The 23191-nt window shown below is 45.3% G+C and overlaps 2 protein-coding genes across 2 annotated transcripts; both read left to right on the plus strand.

The window, feature by feature from the left end:
* The first annotated feature begins 1549 nt into the window (after nucleotides 1-1549).
* On the plus strand, nucleotides 1550-3567 carry LOC118794507 (galanin receptor 2a-like). The gene is made up of 2 exons (XM_036552769.1): nucleotides 1550-1896; nucleotides 2802-3567. Exons 1-2 carry the CDS (start codon nucleotides 1550-1552, stop codon nucleotides 3565-3567), a joined length of 1113 nt encoding a protein of 370 aa, XP_036408662.1.
* A 13726-nt stretch (nucleotides 3568-17293) lies between these two features.
* On the plus strand, nucleotides 17294-23132 carry LOC118794510 (zinc-activated ligand-gated ion channel-like). Its single transcript, XM_036552771.1, has 9 exons — nucleotides 17294-17442; nucleotides 18866-19011; nucleotides 19090-19134; nucleotides 19527-19633; nucleotides 19930-20099; nucleotides 20404-20519; nucleotides 21460-21670; nucleotides 21945-22109; nucleotides 22867-23132. The coding sequence occupies exons 1-9, from the start codon at nucleotides 17385-17387 to the stop codon at nucleotides 23118-23120; spliced, it is 1272 nt and encodes a 423-aa protein (XP_036408664.1). The 5' UTR covers nucleotides 17294-17384; the 3' UTR covers nucleotides 23121-23132.
* The last annotated feature ends 59 nt before the right edge of the window (nucleotides 23133-23191 follow it).

Genomic DNA, 23191 nt, shown 5'->3' on the forward strand with positions numbered 1-23191 from the left:
TTAATTTAAAGAAAAAGACTCTGGTATCCTAACCAAATTCCTACTCTGGCTCTTTCAAACTGTCCATCTGGTCATACCCTAGTTTGACTGGCTAAATATGAAAATGTACATACCATAAATGTACATACAACATACAGTTATACTCAGTACTAATAGTACCCTTTAAAAGTTCCATTTTGTTAAAAAGATTATTACTATCACAGTCAAAACCTCCCACAAAACGTGTCAGCGTTTAAACCTGTACTTCTCTAGATGAACACCAGGGGGCATGTTACGACAGTATTTGCTAGTACTTCTATCCCTGTAGGCATAAAAAAAAATTTAGTTATGCCACTTCTGTGAGCAATGACATACAACATGCTTATGAGTTTGAAATCCATATAATTATTGCTTTCTTCTGACGTAACCACTAGGGGGGCGTCGCGCTTCAAATTTTCTAGCGTTCCACCGTTTTCCAACTTAGCCTGGGCTAAATGTCACCCATCGATGCAGAAGGATGTTTACAGGAGTATTGCTGGCACCCAGTAATGTACCGTTCGAGCTGCAAGATACAACAACAGTTCCAACATCAAACTCCACACGTGTACGCAATTTAGCAGCCTGTGCTGATTATGTTCACCTTGTCACCTAGGGGGAATCAGAAGTGTTCTGCGTCTAATCTGAGCCCAGCACAGCCACCACTGCATTTCGTATGACAGGGCACGCGGGTTACGCCGTGCCTTCTCGATCGCAGTCTCAAACTGCGCGCAGTTTCGCAGTCGCTGCGTTCACTCGGAATCGTGTATTCCCTTGGGGTATTGGATCGCGTTTTGATTGAACGCCCACTCTTTTTTCTATAATCAGACTCATGCATGTTTTCTCTGTCGTGAAATGTGAACATGATATTGCTGTAACATGGGTGGGTGAGAGGAATTTTTTATGACCCCGTTCTTCTGGCATTTAAGAAAAATGGCATTAAAAGTCGGTCTGTGCTATGTTTAAATGATCAAACAATATATACTGTTGCAGATGTAGGTATGTTTCATTTATGTATTAGTTGTAGGTGGGGCTGGTGAGAGTTTGCAGTGGTATAAAATGAGTTGAGTAGATACAGAATGATCATTGTTATCATCAAAAGAATGCGAACAACTAAAAAAAAAGCACGGGACCCCTCTAGAGACGCTAATCCTTGCGTGGACCTTTTGTATCCCTGGTAACGGAGTGCATCTTTGCATTATGGTGCATTATGATCTTTGAGTTCTGGAAGACCTGAAGTTTTGGACATAGAACGCTGACGCTGAGGACCCAGGCAAGACAGCGCGCGGACGTACTGTGCAGAGGAGAGGAGGAGAGGAGAATTGCGTGATGATCCGATTTTTAATATGACAGACGTTGACTATTCTAAAGCACTTTTAAGAGAACTGTAACCGAATTTTCAGTTGGCAGCTAAATATGACACGCTCACGTGAAGACACATTAAAGAGTTGCACGGAAATTCGTATTTGAAATACGAAAACATTTCAGAGACATATTAAAGTCTTCTGGAGTGCTGAGGCGATTTAGAGGTACGATGAATGCGTCTCACGGCAATCACACCACTCTGACATGGAAATCGGAGTCGGTTGTAATTTCTCTGGTCTTCTCCCTGATCTTCCTGGTGGGCACTGTTGGGAACAGCCTGGTCCTCGCCGTGCTCCTCCGAAACGGTCAGATGCACACAAAGAGCACCAACCTTTTCATCCTGAATCTCGGGGTCGCAGATCTCAGCTTCATCGTCTTCTGCGTGCCGTTCCAAGCCACCATCTACACCATGGACGAGTGGGTCTTCGGTCCCTTCCTGTGCAAAGCGGTGCATTTTTTCATCTACCTCACCATGTATGCCAGCATCTTCACGCTCACCGCCGTGTCGCTGGACAGGTGAGGGGACTGCGCGCGCCGTTCAAGGTTGTGGGATTTTGTTAAACACTGTGAGATTACTCTACGAATTAATAATAATAATAATAGTAATAAAATACATGTTAATAAAACATATTTATGGGATTACTCTAAGATTTCATTTAAAAGCATGTTAATAAAGGTGACAAAAATGTGTTTTTACGAGAGTAATTGTCACACTGTTGATCGCCTACCGAGAGCTGGGGATGGATTACACAGGGAGAATATGTATGTATTACTTTAATTACAAAATGCGTTGTTTTAATGACTTATTTGATGGAATTCTACAAAATGTATTAAACACCATCTGATTTACTTTTTTGTACAGTATATACGATTATTGTCAGTTGTAATTATAATTTTAATGGATGATTGTGTAATTATTATTAATATCAGTAGTAGTAATAATGACGTAATAATTATAATACAGTTGATTATTCTGCATTATTATAATTCACGGTTTTGTATGTGAAAGGAAGCCAGACAATTCTCGCAGAAAACAGAAGGAATAAAACTTACAAAAGCTAATAATTAACCGTTAATTAAATAAATTATTTAAAACAAAACCAAACCAGCACTGAGCACACAGCCAAACGGCTGAAGCAAAAGCGTCTGACTAGGTACACACCTGTATTTTACTGTATTTATCAACAAGCGAAGGTAAGTGTGGCTCAGTAAGCAATTGCTTGTCTACAACTAAATTATAGATAAGAAATGAAACAAGATATGAAACAAACTTAAAAATACAACACGAACATTTCAGTTTTGGGGGTACAGGTGAAGACCCTCCTTCACAGCACAAACAGCAAAAGGATCATCACATTAGTGTGTGTACTTGAAGACGTGTGTGTATGTGTGTGCTTTTAATCATGCTCATGTGGACACAGGTACCTGGCAATCCGTTACCCTCTTCGCGCCAGAGAGCTGAGGACCCCCCGAAACGCCCTGGTGTCCATCTTCCTGGTGTGGTGTCTGTCCCTGGTGTTCTCCGGCCCGTATCTCAGCTACTACCAGCAGGTTGCGCTCAACGGCTCCGCCATCTGCATCCCCGTGTGGGACTTCCGAGAGCGCAGGGCCATGGACGTGTGCACCTTCGTATTCGGGTACCTGGTGCCCGTCCTCATCCTGGGCCTGACCTACGCCCGCACCATCCGCCACCTGCTGACGGCCACCGACCCGCTGGAGGAGGTGTCGGAGTCGCGGCAGGCCAAGCGCAAGGTCACCAAGATGATCGTGATCGTGGTGGCGCTCTTCTGCCTCTGCTGGCTGCCGCACCACCTGGTCATCCTCTGCATGTGGTTCGGCCACTTCCCCCTCAACCAGGCCACCTACGCCCTGCGCATCCTGTCCCACCTGGTGGCCTATGCCAACTCCTGCCTCAACCCCTTCGTCTACGCCCTGGTGTCCAAGCATTTCCGCAAGGGCTTCCGGAAGGCATTCGGGTGCGCCCGGCGGGGGAGGGCTGTCGACCCGGCACAGGCGGGCGGGCCGGCAAACGCGGCAGTCAGCACAGTGGAGGGCGGGTCCACCGAGGCCCTGCAGGTCAGCGACGGCTGGCAGGGAGAGGCGGGCGGGGCAGCGTGGGGCGGGGCCAAGGGCGACAGTTACCAGCGGAAAATGACCAGAAGCTTCATGACCTTCCATGTGACCTAGCCGTCAAAGATCCCGGGTGTTTTGCTTTTCTTGGTGGGGAAAGATAAAATGGAGCCTGACAGACTTCTTCTGCACAGGTTTTGCCTGCTGAGTGAGATTTAGCCTGCCCCAGCTGACTTCACCCAACACCCGAAACCACTCCGTGCTTGTGTTTTAGGCAATGCGTCTGACTGGGAAGTCACTCACACCCCTGGGCAAGGGAGGGGAGATGACATTTAGTTTTCGTTATTGGTCTGTTGCTCAGATAGGTAATCCTACCATTGGTAGGCAAAGCCTCAAGGGCAAACCAGGTATCCTACATCTGTCTGCGGAATGGGCTCAGTAAGAATATGAGAGACCAAGGCAATCAGGATATTTTGAAATTATTTCACAGGGTCTGTGAGATTTGAGATGTTTAGAACAAAAACAGTAACAGAAACTCTCTTGAAATTGTTTACTCATTTCAGACCATTTACTGCTTGCTTGCAGTCCTCACAGTATTGCTGTACCACTGCCAGGGAAGAGGACAGACTCCAGGAGCCCTGTGTTGCTGTATGTGCTGTGTTGTAATGACAGTGAAAACAAATAATATTCCCAAAGTCAGTGTTCATTAAGTGCAAATTAAACACAACAGAGGATTCATTTTGGTAGTGTGGTCTTGTGATGTAAATCGCTCAGCTTTCTTTCCATATTATTATCTTACAACCTTAATATTATCCTTACTATATTTTTTTTCTAAAGGGTGGTTCTCAATGTGGTAGTTGTACTGTGCAGCATTTGGTGTAAAATGTATGTATGACAGTGTTTGGATGATGTGGAATTGTGATTCATCCTCCCATTAAAGTCAGACTGGTGAACTGAAGTTTAGTCTTGCCTTAACTCTATCACAGTCTCATGTGACTTTAGGGTTATTATTTCCTGTTGTGTTTGTGGCTGTCTGAAATGTGTGTGTGTGGTTATGAGATAGAGTTTGGCCACATCCTCATCCCCAAACATTCTATTGAGATTCTCTTACGGCCATTCCTGGTTTGAAAAGGCTCACACAGGCTCTCTGACATCACTTCCTGTGCAGGGATGCAGGGATGTGTGTGCATGTTACACATCTGTGTTTTGATACTTACCAATGAGTACAGTCTTACAGTCAGACCCTGGTTATGGGTGATGGCTTCCAAAAACAGTTGCAGAGAGCATTTGATTTTTCATAAACATTTATTTACATTGAACAATTTTTCACAACTTCCACCGCTGGAAGAAAGAATTATTTGTATTATGAAGATATAAAGAATTATTTGTATTATGAGGATATTGTGTGTGAGAATAGGGAATTTAGAAGACTTTTTTAGAAGAGTTTTGAAAGGCACAGTTGAGAAACTGAGAATGCAGAAGTGATATGTATTCGCTGAAGGTAAATGAATTAGAACAAATGCACAGACAGACCTGTGTGTGTGATTTCAGTACTCAAAGCATAAACAAATGCTGTGTTGCTTCTGTGTTCTCCGATAATGGTTATCATAAGTTTTCTTTAAAAATATTTCTTGGAATGAAGCTGATCAAATGAGATCTGCATACTGTTAATGTGGTAATTAGGAAGACAAGTAAGGACCCTTTCTTTCAAAATACTCCTTTGGGTCAATTTTTTTAGAGTTCTTCCTTATTTTCCCCTAAAAAAATGACCTCAACTTTCACATAAATCTTTAAAAAAAATAAATTCAAGTGGAGGTTGTTAGGAGACAAATTCAAATGTAACTTCTTTGCTGTTACTGTTAGAGCGGGTTCAGGAGGACAGGTCGTTATTGTATCGGATGTCGAAAGCCACAGGCCCTCTCATGGTGAACCCCAGGTAAAAGGAAACGCGGCCAGGGCAGTGAACCTGCGCCACATTATCAGGATGGACCTGAATCTGCAGCTGTCCACAGTAAGCAAGCACTTTGCGATCCGCGATGACACCGCAAACTCGAAGAAGGCATCCTTTCACCTCGTCATTGTTCCAGACTGCTTGATCTCTCCACTGGTGGAACGCCTGATCTTGGAGAGCAGAGGCTGTTCCACTCCCCTGCTTTTGGTCGTTGCCCTTGTCTGAGTTACGGAGACAAAGGTCGACCGCAGATCGGTGAACCAGCCGGCCCAGTCCCTCCCCTTCCTTCAGGAAGAAGTGGGGTAGGATGTAACGGGACCGCAGGCGCTTCTTGTAGCGCTGGTCGTAGGTTTCCTCAAGCCGTTTCACCAGGTAGTTCAGGTCGAGGTGCTCATCTGTGGAGTGGTGTTCTTGGCCCCCATCCTCAGAGACAGCATCTTCGCATTTCTCTACCCACAGCAATATCAAGGCCAAGAAGTAAAACTCTGGCTCACCGCAAATTTTACTCTTTAGTAACTGGTGCATAGTGGATGCCAGGTCTGCAAAGGGGGCGACGTCTGGGGATGCAGGCCACACACAGCTCAGGGCGACATTTGCGAGCACATAGCACAGTTTGTCTGCGGGGGTCACATTTTCACTCTGCACGATTCCTTTCCACAGTGCCATGATCTTTGTTAGCTCTGTCTTCCTGTTTTTTTGGTAGAGACAGTGGAGCAAACCCGGGAAGCTGGTGGCTGTTTTCATCTTGAGTTCTTGGCGGAGTCCATCACCATCCACCATCACTCTGCCAGACTTTGCATACTTGAGAAAGCACTCAGTCACCTGATCGCGAATGTATGGCGGGTCGTACTCTGTACCCTTCAGTTTGGAGTATGTGAGGTAGCTTTCAAAGAACAGGAATACCTTCTCAACCTCGGGTTTTAAACCAGTGATTAAAGTCTTGAATTTCAGGAGTGTCTGCAGGGTTTTGTCTTCAACCTCTCCACGCAGAGACGTGATCTGGATGTCCAGTGTCAGGATCCTTGACATCATCTCTGTAGGAGGAAGACGAGTAAGCATGTCGAATACAATGCTGGCAACTTGAATGTGACCAAACATTCCCCTGTGGTTGAAAATGTTCGACTTCCTCGTGATGCCGTCATCTTCCATGGCAGCCTCATCCTCCTTCTCTGCCAGCTTTTGCTGTTGCTCAAACGCGGCAACTGCTTTCTGTGCCAATTCCAAGCATTTGCCCAACATTTCAGGATTCTCCCACTTCAAGTGGTTCTTGTGAAGTTGCCCCAAGGTGTCTGCGATGAAAGAGTTGTTGGGCGCTCTCCTCATGGCCTTGTTCGCCCACTTCTCAGCCTTTGAATAGTTACGCAGTTTGGAGAGGTAAAGGAAACGAGCCAGCGCCTGGGGTATGAAGGCGTTCTTGGAGAACTTCTCAGAGGCGCACTCCAGAATGTTCACACAGTCCATGACGCTCTTCTCCCTGATGCTCTCAATCAGTGGAGAAAACTGTTTGTCTGTCGTCCTCTTCACCAGCAGGTCATTGATGCTGACCGCCAGCTGTTTGTCTGTCTGCTCTCTGTCAAAGTCCCTCAGTAAGCACATTGTTGTATTGCTGAGTGTCAACCCACGATCTGCAAGGTAGTGGCAGCACTGAGTGGCTATCAGGGGGTGGACCATGCGGACCAGGTCATGACTGATCAGCTTCTCCCGTCTGGAGAAGGTGACTAAAAGGCTTGTGAAAGCCCCCATGCGTTCCTCAAAGGGCGGACCTCCATCGATGGGTGCAGGGGGCCCAAGGAATGCCTGGCACTCTGACTTCAACAGGGAGGAGTTGGGGACGTAGGAATTCAGCAGTGCCAAAAAAGAGAGGAGCCGGGTGTTTTGAGCCTTAGTCTGCACTCCTTTCAAAACCCGATCAACCACTTCTCGCACGTAGTTCGGGGAGAAATTGTTTCGCATTAAGTTGAAGCCATGGAAGTCCTCCACGCGCTTCTTATATTGCAAGCGCAGCTGGGCCTCCTTCTCCTCGAACTGAGACTGCTCCTCTGCAGAGAGCTCTCTCTTGAGGGTCACGCCATTCCTGAACTTGCTGTCGATGCTCGCGACACGCACGCAGTTCAGGACGATGACCACCGGCTTGTGGGCATCCACCTGGCTGTCAGCGATGCACTCGACCAGGCCGCGGTGCAGATCGTCCGTCTCCGCCATGTCGTCTATCAGCAGAAGGACTGTGTTCTGTTTCTCCGGCCCACCCTCCCTGAAGAGGGCGATAGCCTGGCGGGCGACGTCAGGGGCCTTGGCAGTGTCGTCTCTGAGCACCGCACACCTCAGCCGTTTCCTGAACTCCCACAGTACTTGCATGGCCAGCGTGGAGCCACCACTCCCTGGCTCGTGGTACAAATGGATGGAAGATACACTCAGGTGGCCACGTCTCTGCTTCTCCACCAGCTCCACCATCCTAGCGAAGCCGTCCCTCTTGACGAACGCCGACTCCTCCTGCCCCTCCGGTCCTGCCACCTTCTCAGCCAGGTAGAAATTGAGCCATTGGGCCTTCCCGCCTTTGTAGAAGTCGGCTTCTGCGTTGACCACATGCTTCTCTGGCATGGCTGAGCCCTCACATTCGTTGGCATACAAGATGTCCAGGGTAGAGAGCAAGTCCCGCTTTGCTCCCTCCAAGTAGGTCCTGCCCTGCCCGCAGTCGGGGACGTAATTGCCACTGTGCATTGTTTTGCTGTTGACAAGCAATTAGAAAAAAATCTCTTTACGTTTCTCTTTCCTTCTCTCTCTCTCTCTCTCTCTCTCTCTCTCTCTCTCTCTCTCTCTCTCGTGTTTCTTCAGTGAAGTATCTCCACTCCGTTAACTGTAGTTTTTATTCCTTGATGTCTGCTTGTAGCTGTGTGATTTCCTATAATGTCCTATAGTGTTAAATGAGACAAAAAGAGTAAATTTCCTTGAAATTTTAAAGCTTGTTTGACTGGAAAGACATGATTTTGCATACGGGCAGGTCATCATGGTTATGGTATGTTAAATGTAAACAAACACTCGATTCTCTAATCTCCATACTGGGCATATTTCAAATAATTTGGCACACTTGACCTGTTGGAAACAGATTCATCTCACTGATAATCAGTTAGTGTTAAATTTGGTAACAGTACTTACTTTCAACATACTTACATTCATACATTTACACAACTTTAACTGTCTAACCTAAAGTGCTTCTTTTGTGGTTGCTGTTTTTGATAAATTTAGGGTTCAATTCAAGTTCAGTTCAATCCAAAGTAAGGAACGCATAAATAATGAGAAGTTTTCCATGTTTTGGGTCGTACGCAGTTTGATAAAGTATTGTTGTTAAAATTGGACAGAATTTGTTTCTCTCTGTTTATAACTTATATCAGGGATCCAAATATACAAAGTTAGGGGCTTGCTACCCCGCATTGCCATCTGTCATTATGAAAAACAGAAAAATGAAATTGATCTTTGTTTAGGCAGAGGTAAAGTAATCCCCACCGGGCTGCAAGGTGTGTCTGCCAAGAGTGTAGAAATGAGAGAGAGCACGCAAGGGTATTTTTAGCGCTATGGCTACGCAGAATGATTTAATTCATTCTACAGGTTTACTGACAGGAATTTACCTGGTGGCTCATTGTTAATTATTTCTGTCCAGGAGCTAAGAGTTAGCAATGAGTTTACTTCACTGAAGACAAGCAGCAAAGGCTGCAACAGCAGTAATCAAGATAAAACATGCAAAGCTCTGGAGTTCCAGGTCGTTATCTGGCTCTGCCGTGTTGCTCATAGATAAGCACAGATGTACAGCCCACACCTCAAAGCTCATTAGCAAGTGCTTGGTCCAAGATCAGACCAGTATTTTGTCAGTAGCAAATATTGAAGCACAGCAATTTAGTCAGCATTCATTGTCTGAGGAATATGGGGAGTGATGATAACCACAGCCTGATAGGCTGCCTGGTCATACTCAAAGAGGGGCACTGCTGCTGAGTCCTTGAGCAAGGCACCCAACATAAATTAGCTCTGTGTTCTGCACAGTTTTTCACAGTGAAAATTTGATGAGCTGCATGTTAGCTGTACCTCTCTCAATGGTATGACTGCAGTGACCCGCCTGGGGGGGAAAGCACAGGAAAACTCACCTGTGCTGTACCTTCTATGTGTCAGTCCTCGATACGTCCACTGTGTATGTCCACGTCGCTCTCTCCAGTGTTTGCCAAGCAGGTGTGCTGAGATGTGAGTCTCAAGCAGCTGACTTGTGCTTTATATGTCCTATCCTGACACAATGGATGATGAATGAGCACGAAATGGAATGTAAGCACTCCCTGACACTCCTACATCAACATCAGTTTTATTTCAGGGGTCAAGCGGGCTTGAACGTAGGATTCACGTTCTTTGAAATGAAACTGAAAGTGTGAGAGCGTTACTCGTAAAAAGTATAAATAGATGTCTGTCTACAAAGCATGGGAGGGGCGGGCATCACACCTGTGGTATGGAAACCTAAACAGAGTTTCTTTTTCCCCGCAGATTTGAGCATTCTCTGGGCTGGGCAGAAGGATGGCATGCTTCCAGGGCAAAGAAGGCATTCCAAAAAAAATGGGAGCATAACAATAACCTGAGGTGTGTGGTTATGAAAGAATGAACCTCTGCCATTGCGCATACCTGAAGCTCGGTGGGGTGTTGGTTCCCTAAGCTTGTAACCCTCGTCAGCAGGCCGGTCAGGTTCGTCAGAACTTGAACTGATTGGTTTGAGAGCTAAGGTTTGATTACACCCAGGTATTCAGTGAATGAAATCTTCCAACGAAACAGACATACCATGGTATTGAGTAAACCTGTTAGGTTTCCCTGTACTATAATATTTCTATTTACAGGAATGGCTGCTAGATTAAAAAAAATAGGTTTGGATAAAGTACTTTGTGCGCATCCACAAATCTACGTCACTGAGTAAAACACTGAAAGCTGCACCTACCCGACCTTTTGTTGCGAACCAAGACTTTCTGAACTCTCTCAGCTTTTATTTGGAAGAGATCGATTACAGCAGGGAGAAAGCAATCTGACAGAGACACTAATGGCTCAAGCAGAAGAGGAAGTCATCATTCATGATCATGTGACACTTTAAATCCCAGGATTTCACTCGTGGTTTCCTCTATGGGAGCCAACAAAATTAGATATTGATTGACCACCACATCCTAGCAATGCCTTATTCAACACATAATGCCTGGATCTGATGCTGACATCTACAGTACCAGTCAAAAGCTTGGAATCACCTGATTAAGATAATGAGAAACATGCATTCAAAGACATTTTTACATAAACACTTATGTTTAAATGCTTGAAATTTGTTTCTTATACAAATATAAATTGTGAGGTTGATGCCTATGCATTGTGTGCGAAATACCTGGTGGCAATTGGGGGGTCCCCCCTACCCATACCTGCCAACATTTTGGTTTCAAAATACGGGAGGTTTTTTCGGCAGGGGGGCGGGGTTGGGGGGGCTGTGGATAGTAAATAGAGAAATAAATAAATAATTGTATGTATTGTATGTAGTGTGTGGATTGTGTGTGTAGATTGTGTTTCATAGACGATCTGGCAACTTGGTAGCTCTGGTAACGTTAGACAAACATACAAAACTTATGGATCTGTGTATGACAATTATTCATAATAAAGTTTGCTGGGCACGTCTTTTGACCACAACTTTTGAATCATTGCAATGAAAAGCAAATACATTATTTTGTGTTATTTTTCATACAAAGAGGGATGTAATGTCAGCCCTATGCTGGAGACAATGCAGAAATTTGCTGTGATTTCAAAACCGGTTTAGTCGACAACGCTTTTTATGCTGTTTATTTTGACATGCGGTACGTTGTGAAGCGATAGAGATTTCGTGACTTATTCAACCGAGAAGCAGGAGTGTGAAAATGGGTGTAGAAATTAGTAAAGATATTACTTTGCGGAAGTTTGATCTGTCTTCATAACGTGATTACTTCAGTATGTACAAATATGTGACTAGCATCATTACAAAGCTCCGGTTCCGCTCTTTCTTGTGATATGTATTCCATATCTATGCAATGGCGAGTTCATGAGTAATTCAAACAAGAGTAATGGGTGTGGAGATGGACGCAGAGCTGTATGCAAATTGTAACTATGATTAAATTTGATATAAACTCAAAAGTATTTTTCCAACACTTTGTCGCATAGACAAGCAACTAGCATCGTTAGCGATGAATCCTCCTTGAGCAATTCAACAGAGAAGAAGGGATGTGGATTTGGACGCAGACTGCGTCCGTCGGGCTTAAGGGTTAAAAGACATTTTTAGTGACAATTGTAAGTGCCAAATTTTTTTAAATGTTTTTTTCCCCCGAGACCTGGTATATGGTATAGAGCATTTATGAACAAGCATTTATGAACAGGTATTGCATTTTGGGTGATCGTTGGGATAATAATGACACATTGCCTAACAGTCTGAAACAGTCGTTGCCCCTTTCGGTAAAGGGTAAAGGATTCTCTGTCGCCATGAAGGAGAATTGTTTAATACGTTTATTTTTTCTGCATCTGGCAGAGATTGTTGTGGTCACATTAGATGCCAGATGCAAAAAAAAATAAAAATAAAAAAGTAAAGGTATCAAAGACGTAGTACTACTGGTGCTTCTGACGGCACTAGTGCTGTGATCAGTGCTTCTGACTGCACTGATTGCGGTCTGCAGGCTAGGCTAGCGCGGGGATGGGCTGGAGGAGAGCAATTCGTGCGCAGTTTCGGCGCTGGTGCCGGGGGCGCCCGCTCGGCCAGCGGGAGTCGCTGTTGCTGCGCCTGTGCCGCTGCGCCTGATCTGGCGGGGCCAGCGTGTGCCGCCTGTGGGCTCCTGTTCGCTCCCGGTCGCTGTCGGCTGTTGGCATGGTTGGGTTCGATCCCGGGTTGTGGTGCTTGGTCTGCGTTCAGGGTGGGTGCTTTTACCGACTGCGCCACTTGTGATCCCACCCACCCTCCTACCTTCCTGAGATGTTTTTAAGTCTGTCGTCAGTGGTTTTGGCCCTCCCTGTTCCTCTTTGCGACTCGCTGGCTGTTTAAACACACTTTGTATACACAGCGTTATCACTGCTCACGGTCTCAGGGCTGGTGGATTGTACCACTCCCACATAAGCTGTCAAACCGTCAAAACGGTGTTTTCTGTTTTATATTGCTGAGTTGGCTCAATGAAGGAACCATTCAGTGCACTTTTCATGTCCTTCCTTCTCATGACTTTCAACTCCTTTCTGTTTCCTGGAGTTTAAACGTGGTTTTTTACAGTGTATCTCCACTGCATGTAACGACTTTACAGAAATGCAGATGACTGGTAAAGATCTCGGGACACATTAATATTGATCCAGAGTGACAGGGTCTGGTGTTAATATTGTAATGTTAAGACTTAACAGGAGTCCTTCTATGGCCTGTCACCCTAAACTGAAGGAGGATTTGTAGAATAAATGTTAGAGTATTGATCTGTGGAGAGATGATCTGCTACATCTTTGAGCTGCTCATGTTCAGGGTCCCATTAAAAGGTCGTCGTGAGGAACCCTGGGTGCGTCATAAAAGCATTATGAACTGATCTGAGAGCGCGCTCCCCGTGGTTCACGTCACCATGATAATTAGTAAGAGTCGGCATGATGCTTCCCATCTTCAACATTTTTTAAAGATTTTTCCAGAGACCCCCCCCCCCAAATTTTGCTGTTGAGGCTTTAAGGGGGTCTCAGTATTTCAGTATGTACAAATATGTGACTATGATCTATGCAATGACGAGTTCATGAGTAATTCAAACAAGAGTAATGGGTGTGGACATGGACGCAGAGCTGTATGCAGATTGTAACTATGATTACAGTTGATATAAATTCAAAATAATTTTTCTCGCCAACACTTTGTCGCATAGACAAGCAACTAGCACCATTAGCAATGAATACTTCATAACCATATTAACTTATTTGTCATAAGTGACAAATAAGTTAATGGTGACAGAAGGTGACCTACGGGTGATCCCTTTCTCCAGGCATTCATAGAACCCGCACAGGCAGATCTGCTGGAGGAGGCTGGGGTGGAACTTCTCGAAGGCCTTCACTTTACGTTTACGTTTATTCACGTTTATTCATTTGGCAGACGCTTTTATCCAAAGCGACTTACATAGGTTACAGTTCTGTACAATGTTATCCATTTATACTGCTGGATATATTTACTGAGGCAATCATGGGTTAAGTACCTTGCCCAAGGGTACAGCAGCAGTGTCACAGCGAGGATCGAACCTGCAACCTTTCAGTTACGAATCCTGCTCCTTAACCACTATGCTACACTGCCGCCCTTCTTTCACTTCTTTCACTTCTTTCAGCCGGGTTAAAATGATGTCCACATCTTCCCCGGATCTTTCTGCGGGCCTGGAGGGAGGAGCACATCCCTGTTAGGTCTGCAACAAGCCTCAGATTAAGTGGGAAACCAGGTAACCTTACCTGTACGACGTGCTGCATGGCCCATGAGACCAGTGCAGATAACTAAACACCCTCAGCTCTACACTGCCTTTGTCAATGCAAGTCTAAAGACTTCCCCATACCTTACTTTTACCCCTGTGAAATTAATGGCAGCACTGTCCTATGCAACCAAGACATAAGAGATAAATAGAAAGACATGTAATATGTTATATTATATCTGCATCTATCTATATCAATATTACATATGTGGTAAATGGCATAGAGCATTTATGAACAGGCGTTTATGAACAGGCATTGCATTTCAGGTGATTGTTGTGGTAATAATGACACATTGCCTAACAGTCTGAAACAGTCTTTGCCCCTTTCAGTAAAGGATTCTCTGTTGCCATGAAGGATAATTATTTAAAATGGTTCAATTTAAAATGTTGTTCAAAAGATTTGTTTAGTAGTACTTCCCATGGCTCTGAGATGAGTTGGAGAAAGCATTTTGTATGCAGCGTTGACACATGGGCCACAGGTGCCTGATTGACCAGGAGGGGTCGCTGTTGCTGGTGGGACCGGGTCCGTCTACATGGCTCTGCTGCCAGCGTGCCTGCCCCTATTCCTGACGAGGGAGTCGGTGTGCTCTGCCTGTGGGTTCCTGGCTGCTGTCTGCTGGGGATGTGGCTGGGTTCGAACCTGAACTGCGGTGCATGTTCTGTGCGCAGGGTGAGCGTGTTTACCGACTGAGCCACTCGGGAGCCCCCCCACCCTCTTACATAGTTTTAACCCTGTCGTCTGTTTTGCAAGTACACAACTACAGACAATCTGCGCTGTTTCGCGAGCATAATCATTTACTCTATACCGATTGGTGTCAATTATTCTGTGAGGAGGATAAAGGGGAACAGGTTGAAAGTAATGATAGATTTAAAAGTAATGTTCGGGCTTCCCCTGTTTCCAGCTCACACGCCACCAAGCCTGTCGGGTAGCAGGTAGCGGCTAGACGAACGGTTTCAGCGGCTACATCACTCACCGAGACCCGGTTAAGTAGCGTTGTTGCCAACAGCCTAAGAGCAATTTGCGTTTAGCTCAACTGGCAACGACGCCGGTTTTATGTGTAAAATGTAAAAAAAAAAAAAAAAAAAAGTAATTTGGCGAAGTCACTCAGGATAAGAGTGTCTGCTAAATGCCAACAGTGTAATGTAATGTATAATTTGCAAAGCAGGGGGTGTCAGAATGCACCTGAAAATCTTTCCATTTCCAGCCTGCACAATTCAATCTGTGGCTCCGTGGCACTTAATTGTCACAAACACGGGAATTAACACAGGAACAGAAATGAACAACAGTCACCTGTCATCCCTATGCGTGAGGCATAGACAAGCCTTTCCCAGCACAATGCAGTGTTTGTGTGCATTTCCTGAAGAGGGGGATATGAAGAGACTCTGTGGTGTTAAGGCTATTACTGCGCTCCCGACACTAATGTGTTTCTGATGTTGTCTGCCTCCTTCCTTTGTGTACACATCTTCAAGTAGTCAAGTTATTAACGTCAATGTTTCAACGGCTCCATTGTGCTGCAGGCAGTGCACCATGGCAACCGTTCGGAACTTAATGCACCGTTCGGGTTCTACCAGTTTCTGTCTCCCCTTTCCGCCCACCACCTGGCTTTGATCAGGATGGCATTACCTGGACCAGAGAGGAGCGGTTAGTCATACAGACTGCATTTCCGAGAGCTCGGCTGTTTCCCTAGAGTGGCACACATCTCATCACCCTACAGCAAAGAGCTGCCCTCCACCACTGATTTCCCAGCATCCTCTGTGTTTTTCATACCGGGCTACACAGGCTGTGGAATGAAACAAGTGTAATTGCCAGTTAACAGCATGTTGCTTTTGTTACCATTGGTAGTCCTGATGTTGTCCTTCATTCTCTCTCACCTTATATGGCAGTAGGCTGTAGAGCGCAGAGTTGGGTAGAGGCTCTTGGCCATAAGCTATTGGCTATGGCTATAGGATGTAGGGTCCATGCTAGGGGGTAGGGTGTATGACGTAGGGTGTAGTGTGTATGCTGTAAGGTGATGTGATGATGATGATGATGAGGAAAACAACTCATGGAGAGTGACATTGATGAGAAGCATAGGGAGAAAGCACATTGTTAAAACATTCAATGGGTCATCTAGTACCAGCTGGAGTGAGCGTAGCTCCACTGCTGCCCAGGGGAGACCTGCAGAGACCTCCCCGATATCACGGACGGGAGATGGGGATGCTCCATCCACCATTGTGCTGAAGGGACTGAGAGGTCTTGCTCTCAAACGTCTCTCCTCCTGTTTCCATGTCAACCCTCCAGAAGGCTAATTATATTCACTAGAAAAGAGAATGACCAACTCCTCCACAACAGCAGTTCCTTAGTCAAATAAAATCGGGATTTCTAATACATTAGTACTAGAGAAACCATGGTTTCTAATACGTTAGTGCTACAGATGGCAGGGTGGCACAGTGATTAAGGAACAGGTTATGTGTCTTGAAGGCTGCATATTGGAATCCAAAGTGAGCTGTTACTCTGGAGCAAGATACCTAATCTCTGTTGCTTCAATAATATCCAGAGGCATATATGGCCAGTGTGTAGAGTAACAGTAGGCTCTGTAAGTTAAGTATGTAATTTGCCTTGTACAAGGGCACCTCCTTTGCAAATAAATCATTACCATGATCATAATGATGACACGACCATACATATTCAGATTTCCAAAGGTTCTTTGTGCGTAGCTGGTGCGTGAATGTCATGTTTAGCTTCCATCCAGGTGTACTAATCACACTGAAATGGATATAAGACCTAACCCCAGCCTCCCTGGGACTGCTGTCTCAGTGTTATTAAACCTAGTAAAGTATGAGCACGATGGTCTAATTATCATTTGTGTTGTGTTGCAGTACAGAAGCCAATTGTGTGCTATTATGTTCAAGCAAGGCGTGTCTGACTGTAAAGACCACAATGAGATGAACCAACCTCACCTCCACAGGCAGTATGAGGCAGACAATCAATATTCTGTTGTGACTGAAGTTATTTACACAGCAATCTACAATGATTGTATGAATATACAGCTGCAGTACAGCCAACTCCAGTCAACCAAAACCGATGGCATATTAGCTTTGGCTCATGTTCCTCCCGTTGACATGCAGTGGCTGATTAACAGATTTCTCGTTGGGTGATCTGTGTTTGTTTGCAGTGGGATGAAACCCACATAGGTGTCTGGGCCTCTTTTGTGGGCTTGGGTGGAGACGAACGCCCACAGCAGACACCAGCGTGCTTTTTAAAGAAGCCCGCAGAACTGTGATCTGATCCCTCCTTCCAAGGGAGAAGGAGAGGCCATTAAAATAGATGAGCTCTGAGTCCAGGGAAGGAAAAAGAGGGAAAAAAAAATAAACTAAAAAATAATAATAATTGGAAACAGCGGGCTAACTGCTGAGTGCCGGTTGCAGTGTGGGATTGAGCCTGCCTGGTGGGTGTTCAGTGAGCATCGGCACTGAGGGTTCCTGGGACCGCAACACCTGTGTTTTGTAAAGGTGGATGTGCAGTGATGGAGGCAGCTTACCTGCGGCTCCTGATCAGTCTCCTCTCCCTCCTCTTCCTCACAGGTAAGAGCCTCATTCATTGACACCCCCTTATAGTCAACCTGTGTGTGCTCAGCATTTCAAGCATCCCGGGCGTCTGCAGAATTTGTTTTCTCTAAATTACTACAATGTACTCCTGTATGTTTCCATCTTGCTGCTGTGATACTCATAGATTTAAATGCACAGAAATCACAGCTGACACTGGTTACAGTTTGCCAGGGAATATCAAACTTCTATGGAAATCTAACTGCTGCTTTTTCTTTAACTTTGAGTAGTGAATTTAAGCAAATCTTAAATCTTAATTTTTTTTTTCATGCGCATCTCCATGAGTTCAGAAGCCATTGAGAATAAAAAAATATTTAAGATTCAAAAAAAAAAGGAATGAATTCTTAATTTTGCAGCTCAATGCAAAGGTCAAAACACTGCAGTGGCTGAAAATTGCAGCTTAAGGCACAGAACCATAATCATTCTTGGATAAAGCCATAGTAGTCTGGTTAAGTTTAATTTTCCTGCGGTGAAAATGTGAAATCATGTAAATTACATGACAAGGATTCATAATCAATACTGAAATGAGTCGAAATCAAAGAGGTAGGAAATGACCATCATCAACGAATCATTCATAGCCTTCATTACTCTTAACCGGAGCAAACTGCACAGCTGACCACTTCTAAATGGTTATACAGGTGGATGTTTACTGAGGCAATTCAGGTAAAGTACCGTGCCTAAGGACACAAGGGTTAGAAGCCCTACTCCTTACCACTACACCATGCAACGCAAAATGCAACGCAAAAAAAAAAACAGGTCAGGTTAAAGGGATACAATAGAAGAGATGCCACATGATGGAAAAAAAACAATTTACTGTAGAAGAGAGAACTTATAGTGCAGTTGTTAAGGAGCAGGACTCGTAACCGAAAGGTTGCCGGTTCGATCCCCGCTGGGACACTGCTGCTGTACCCTTGAGCAAGGTACTTAACCCACAGTTGCCTCAGTAAATGTCCAGCTGTATAAATGGATAACATTGTAAAGAACTGTAACCTATGTAAGTCGCTTTGGATAAAAGCGTCTGCCAAATGAATAAATGTAAATGCAGTTGTGACAGTGCTCTGCAATGTCACAATATTGGATCTCAGCTCATAACCAGAGTTTTCATGCTCAAACCCTGGGTCAAGTAGTAGTGTAGTGTAGAACTCTTGAGCTGGGTTCTGTGCTGGAGACAGTTGCAGTGAATATTCAGCTGTATTAATGGTTAAACAGCTGTGCTCTTGCCCCAGATAAGGGTGACTACTATTCATGGAAATCAATTTCAATTGATACCTTTGTTCTTGTGAAAAAGCCCAGGCGAGATGCCACTGCAGGGATTTCAGATGATTAACAGTACAATATGACTTATATGTGAGAGACATCAGCACAGACCCTGGTGTCATGGTACCACGCTTTGATTCTGCAGTCTCCGCGGAGACCAGCCCGACTTGTGTGACCCGCCGTTGCCTCGCCAATGAGCTCATTGCTCAGGAAATCATCAGCCAGCCACAGACTGCAAACTGCAGCGTGGAGGTTTTCCTGAGGCAGATCATGTACAAAACCGTGGATGTTGTGAGTATTTTAATGTAATGCAACTTACATTTCGGTGTCAGTTGGTCATTATTGTAAAGGCTTCTATTTCCTCCGCAGGACACCAAAAGCCTTCTGTTCACCAGCTCTCTCATAATAATGATGGTAAGCACAGTGATAGGCACTGTAACAACCCAGCAACCAATGAAGAGAGACACATAAGCATGACTTACACACCACATTATACAAAACAACATCCTCTAAGGTTACTGAAAATCCAACAGAACAAACCACGAGTATGCAAATGTGAATATGAAGAAAATGCAAAAAAGTAGAATAAATTGTCTCATAACCAGGAGTTTGCAGGTTTCTATCCATAATCAAAAAATTACTGCTTTTTTTCCAGTATTGGCATTGTTAGTCACGGGTGGCACCAAAGTTGAAGCACACACCCAGATGTTATTTGACATGGAGCACATACATAATCTAAAAAGATAAAGAGTTCATAATCACTGCACTTGTGAATAAGTGTGGCTGTATGATTCGTACCTTCACAGGAGTGGGTAGACCCAGCCCTGGCCTGGAACAGGTCTGTATATCCATACGAAACAGTCATGGTGCCCATCGACAAGGTCTGGACTCCGCTCCTCCATGTGAAAAACTCGTGAGTCTGCACAAATGGAATATGTTGGATAAATGGAATAAAGATATTCTTTGTAGCTGTTTTAAAGGGGATACTCATGGCAGGCATAAGATGGAACAGGGATTAGACATGTTGATCTCAGATCTGATACCAAGCACAGAAAGCACCAGGAGGGAGGGTTCATGTCTATGCCCACCCGCTGGAAAAGGAAGACAAAGTGTTTTGATTGGTTCAGATTGAGAATGCTCTGTAGCTCCACCCACCCAGTTCTCCGAGGCACTCCCTCATCATGGTCGTCATGCCTCCCCTGTTTCTAGAGTGAGCACGCAGTCGGAGTCCAGCTCTTCAGACCTGCTGGTCTACAGCAACGGCACCGTGGAGCACGTGATCATCATGCACATCTCCGTCGACTGCGACATCAACCTCTACTCCTACCCCTACACTGTGGATTCCTGCCCCATCTACCTGAACGGCAGGACCTCCATGGGTGAGCGACGCCACGCCCTTCTGCCCGATAAACACAGCTGAATAACAATACCATGGCAATACAGAAATACACAAGTAAGGACCTCCCTCGTCTGCTTTGGGAGTAAAGCTGAGCAGGGCAGGCTTCTGTTATTTCACTGAATTATTATTATTATTATTATTATTAATGAATGAATTCATAAATCTGATAATTGATGCCTTATTAGTACTAAATGTCAGTCACCTCTGGAACAGGCAGCTCTACAAATTGGGGGAGGTTTCGTCATCAGCATTTCTGATTGGCTGGTCACCTCTCGTCCCGGCAGGATGTGGCACTGTGGTGCACTTCGGGACCATAATGCTGAAAGGTGGGGAGAGGGGGGACTGGAGGACCGAGGAGGTGGAGAACATCGAGGACCGCAATGGAGACACGTACCTCTGGGTATCCACAAGCCTCTCAGATCAAGTCTCCACCCCCCTTTTAATGGTCATGTGATCTGCACAAAAACAGAGGAGGCTCCTTTTTACTGGAGGATCCCAAATGTTAAATATTTGTTTGATTTTTTTTGGGTTAAATTAGATTTTATTTATTTATTTATTTATTTTCATTTTCAGCTGAGCTCACTAAGTGTCACTCAAATGAAGCAAATGAAGTCTGGTCAGATCTATGAACTGAAATGTCTACACGCTCTCTAAACTGATGTGTTGTATAACATCCATCACTGTTAGAGCAGATCTGACGCCCTAGTTCACAAATGTCTCTTTATTTCTACACAGGAAAATCTTGTTCTAAGTATCATTTTACCAATTTACATATTCTTCTGCTTTCATTCAGCCCAGCAATTAAAGGATTATTACAGTCTGCATCTGACAAGCCAGCATCAACATTTACACGAGATTTTATTACATTTGCTTAGCATACACTCTTATCCAGAGCATCTTACATAGCTTTACAATCTTACATGTGATCCATTTATACAACTGGACGTTTGCTGAGTTCAAAAGCAGTACCCGCCCTGCTTCTTCCCACTACATTACCTCTACACTGACGTTCTGTTCTTGTCAGATTACAGCAGCAAAAAGATTCTGCACAGAAGCATGTAAATGCTGTTCAGATTCACAGATCTTTATGGTATGTGGATCGACTGCGATGGTGGGCTCTGTGTAGAGGGTTGAGACTGGCCAGATGTGAATCTGTGCAGAATTTTGCCCTGTGTGAAAGCACTGATGCAAATGCAATGTGTTTCTCAGACTGCTATCTGAAAATGGCATGGCAGTACTGACACGTGTGACACATCGGTAGCGTTGTTACCCGAGGTTTGCATTCTTGGCCCCAGGAGACACAGGTGGGGTTGTGTGACCTTTGACCCTTTGACCCACAGGTCACCATGAGCACCAGGTCCTTTAACCCCACTGTGACACTGATCCTCCCCAGCGCGTTGATCATGCTGGCGGACATGGCGAGCTACTCACTGCCACTGGGCAAGAGCGATCGCGTCTCATTTAAGGTCACGCTGGTGCTCAGCTTCGTCATGTTCCTCCTCATCCTCTCTGATATCCTCCCCGGAGACAGCTTCTGCAGCCCGCTGATCCGTGAGTCTGTCTAACACTAAACACACACGTACTCACTCTCACACACGCACACACACACAGGCACACAGACACAGATACACACACACGCACACAGACACACACACACACAAAGTCACACACAGCTGTTCAAGGAGAGAAAACCATCTTAAGACAAGTCTGGCTATACTGTGGATGCGGGACTCCCATTGGTCGGCTCCAAACCAACGTGAATGTGGGTGCTGGAATCCCATTAGCCGGCTCCATGAGAGTATGAATGAGGCCTGTGTCTCTGCAGGCTATCATTTCTGCATCTGCTTGATCTGCCTGGTGATCAGTATGATCCAGTCCATGCTGACGACCCGCCTGGCTGCAGAAGGCTCTCTCCTGCCCTTCCGACTGCCCCGATGGTGTTCACCCTGTGGCGGGCCAGCCAGCCCAGAGGATGGAGCAGATACCGCAGGTAAAGATTATCTACAGCACTGTGCAGAACCCAGAGGACAGAGCAGATACTGCAGGTAAAGATTATCTAACAGCACTGGGTACAGAATCCAGAGGATGGAGCAGACACTCCAGGTAAAGATTATCTAATAGCACTGGGTACAGAACCAAGTTGGACACAGACTCCGTAGGGTAAGCCCCTCTAACCAGGCTGGGTCCAGGATCCAGAGAAGGCCTGGCCTTCACCCCCTCATGTATTAGCATGGTCATATTTCTCTCCGTGACTGCTGCTTTCTCCACCAAAATGATTTTACTCATCTTAACTGCTCCTACAGACAGACAGACACATTGATAAGGGGGCACTATATCTGACTCATTTTCTCAGTTATGATTTTTGAAGTTTACTTTTCCATATTATCCATTTGTACAGCTTGCTGTGTGTAGGGGCTCTTCATGTAAAGCACCTTCACACCTGCGATTCAATCCTACAACCTTTGAGTGACAGGCAGTGATGATTTCATGTGGTTTTTAATCCCCCAGAGAGAATATAGTTTACATATCTCTCGCTTGTCTTACTCACTGTACGTGTCCCTATAGGACGCCTCATGAATAGGTCATGTGATTTGTGATCTCTGTAGCACTTGCACAATTGTTTCCAGAGAACCACATCAATTAAAAGCGGGTTAACTGGTTGACATTTGGGTTGAGTAACTGTTTTGTTGGTTTACTAACTGACTGACTGACTGAGTGATTGATTGATTGATTGATTGACTTCGCAGAGCCCGGCCCGGAGCTGCTGAGCACCGTGGTGAATCTGAAGGCAGAGGCAGAGGCAGCCGCCCTGCGGAAGGTGGTGAAGTACCTCGAGGATGTGACCAGGAGAGAGAGGCAGGCCAAGAGGAGGGCGAGCTACGCCAACAGGGTGGACAGGATGTGCTTCTGGGGCTACGTGGGGCTCTTCCTGGCTTACTCCGCCTGCGCGGTGTTCATGATCGGGTTCTACAAGTGCAAGGTGGACCACTTTAACTTGTAGCCTGCGGAAGACGCTGACTTTGACTTCAAAGCAACCTTGCAGAGACCATCCAGCTTATTCCTTGTGGTTTT

Source organism: Megalops cyprinoides, chromosome 19 (assembly GCF_013368585.1).
Source record: "Megalops cyprinoides isolate fMegCyp1 chromosome 19, fMegCyp1.pri, whole genome shotgun sequence".
Lineage (NCBI taxonomy): Eukaryota > Metazoa > Chordata > Actinopteri > Elopiformes > Megalopidae > Megalops > Megalops cyprinoides.

What these genes read in the sequence shown, in the direction of transcription:
- LOC118794510 (XM_036552771.1), top strand. Translation starts at nt 17,385, where the DNA reads ATGGAGGCAGCTTACCTGCGGCTCCTGATCAGTCTCCTCTCCCTCCTC. An exon ending in CTCCTCCATGTGAAAAACTC is followed by an intron (nt 19,634 to 19,929) that starts GTGAGTCTGCAC and finishes CCCTGTTTCTAG; the next exon opens with AGTGAGCACGCAGTCGGAGT. An exon ending in GGATGGAGCAGATACCGCAG is followed by an intron (nt 22,110 to 22,866) that starts GTAAAGATTATC and finishes TTGACTTCGCAG; the next exon opens with AGCCCGGCCCGGAGCTGCTG.
- LOC118794507 (XM_036552769.1), top strand. Translation starts at nt 1,550, where the DNA reads ATGAATGCGTCTCACGGCAATCACACCACTCTGACATGGAAATCGGAG. An exon ending in ACCGCCGTGTCGCTGGACAG is followed by an intron (nt 1,897 to 2,801) that starts GTGAGGGGACTG and finishes ATGTGGACACAG; the next exon opens with GTACCTGGCAATCCGTTACC.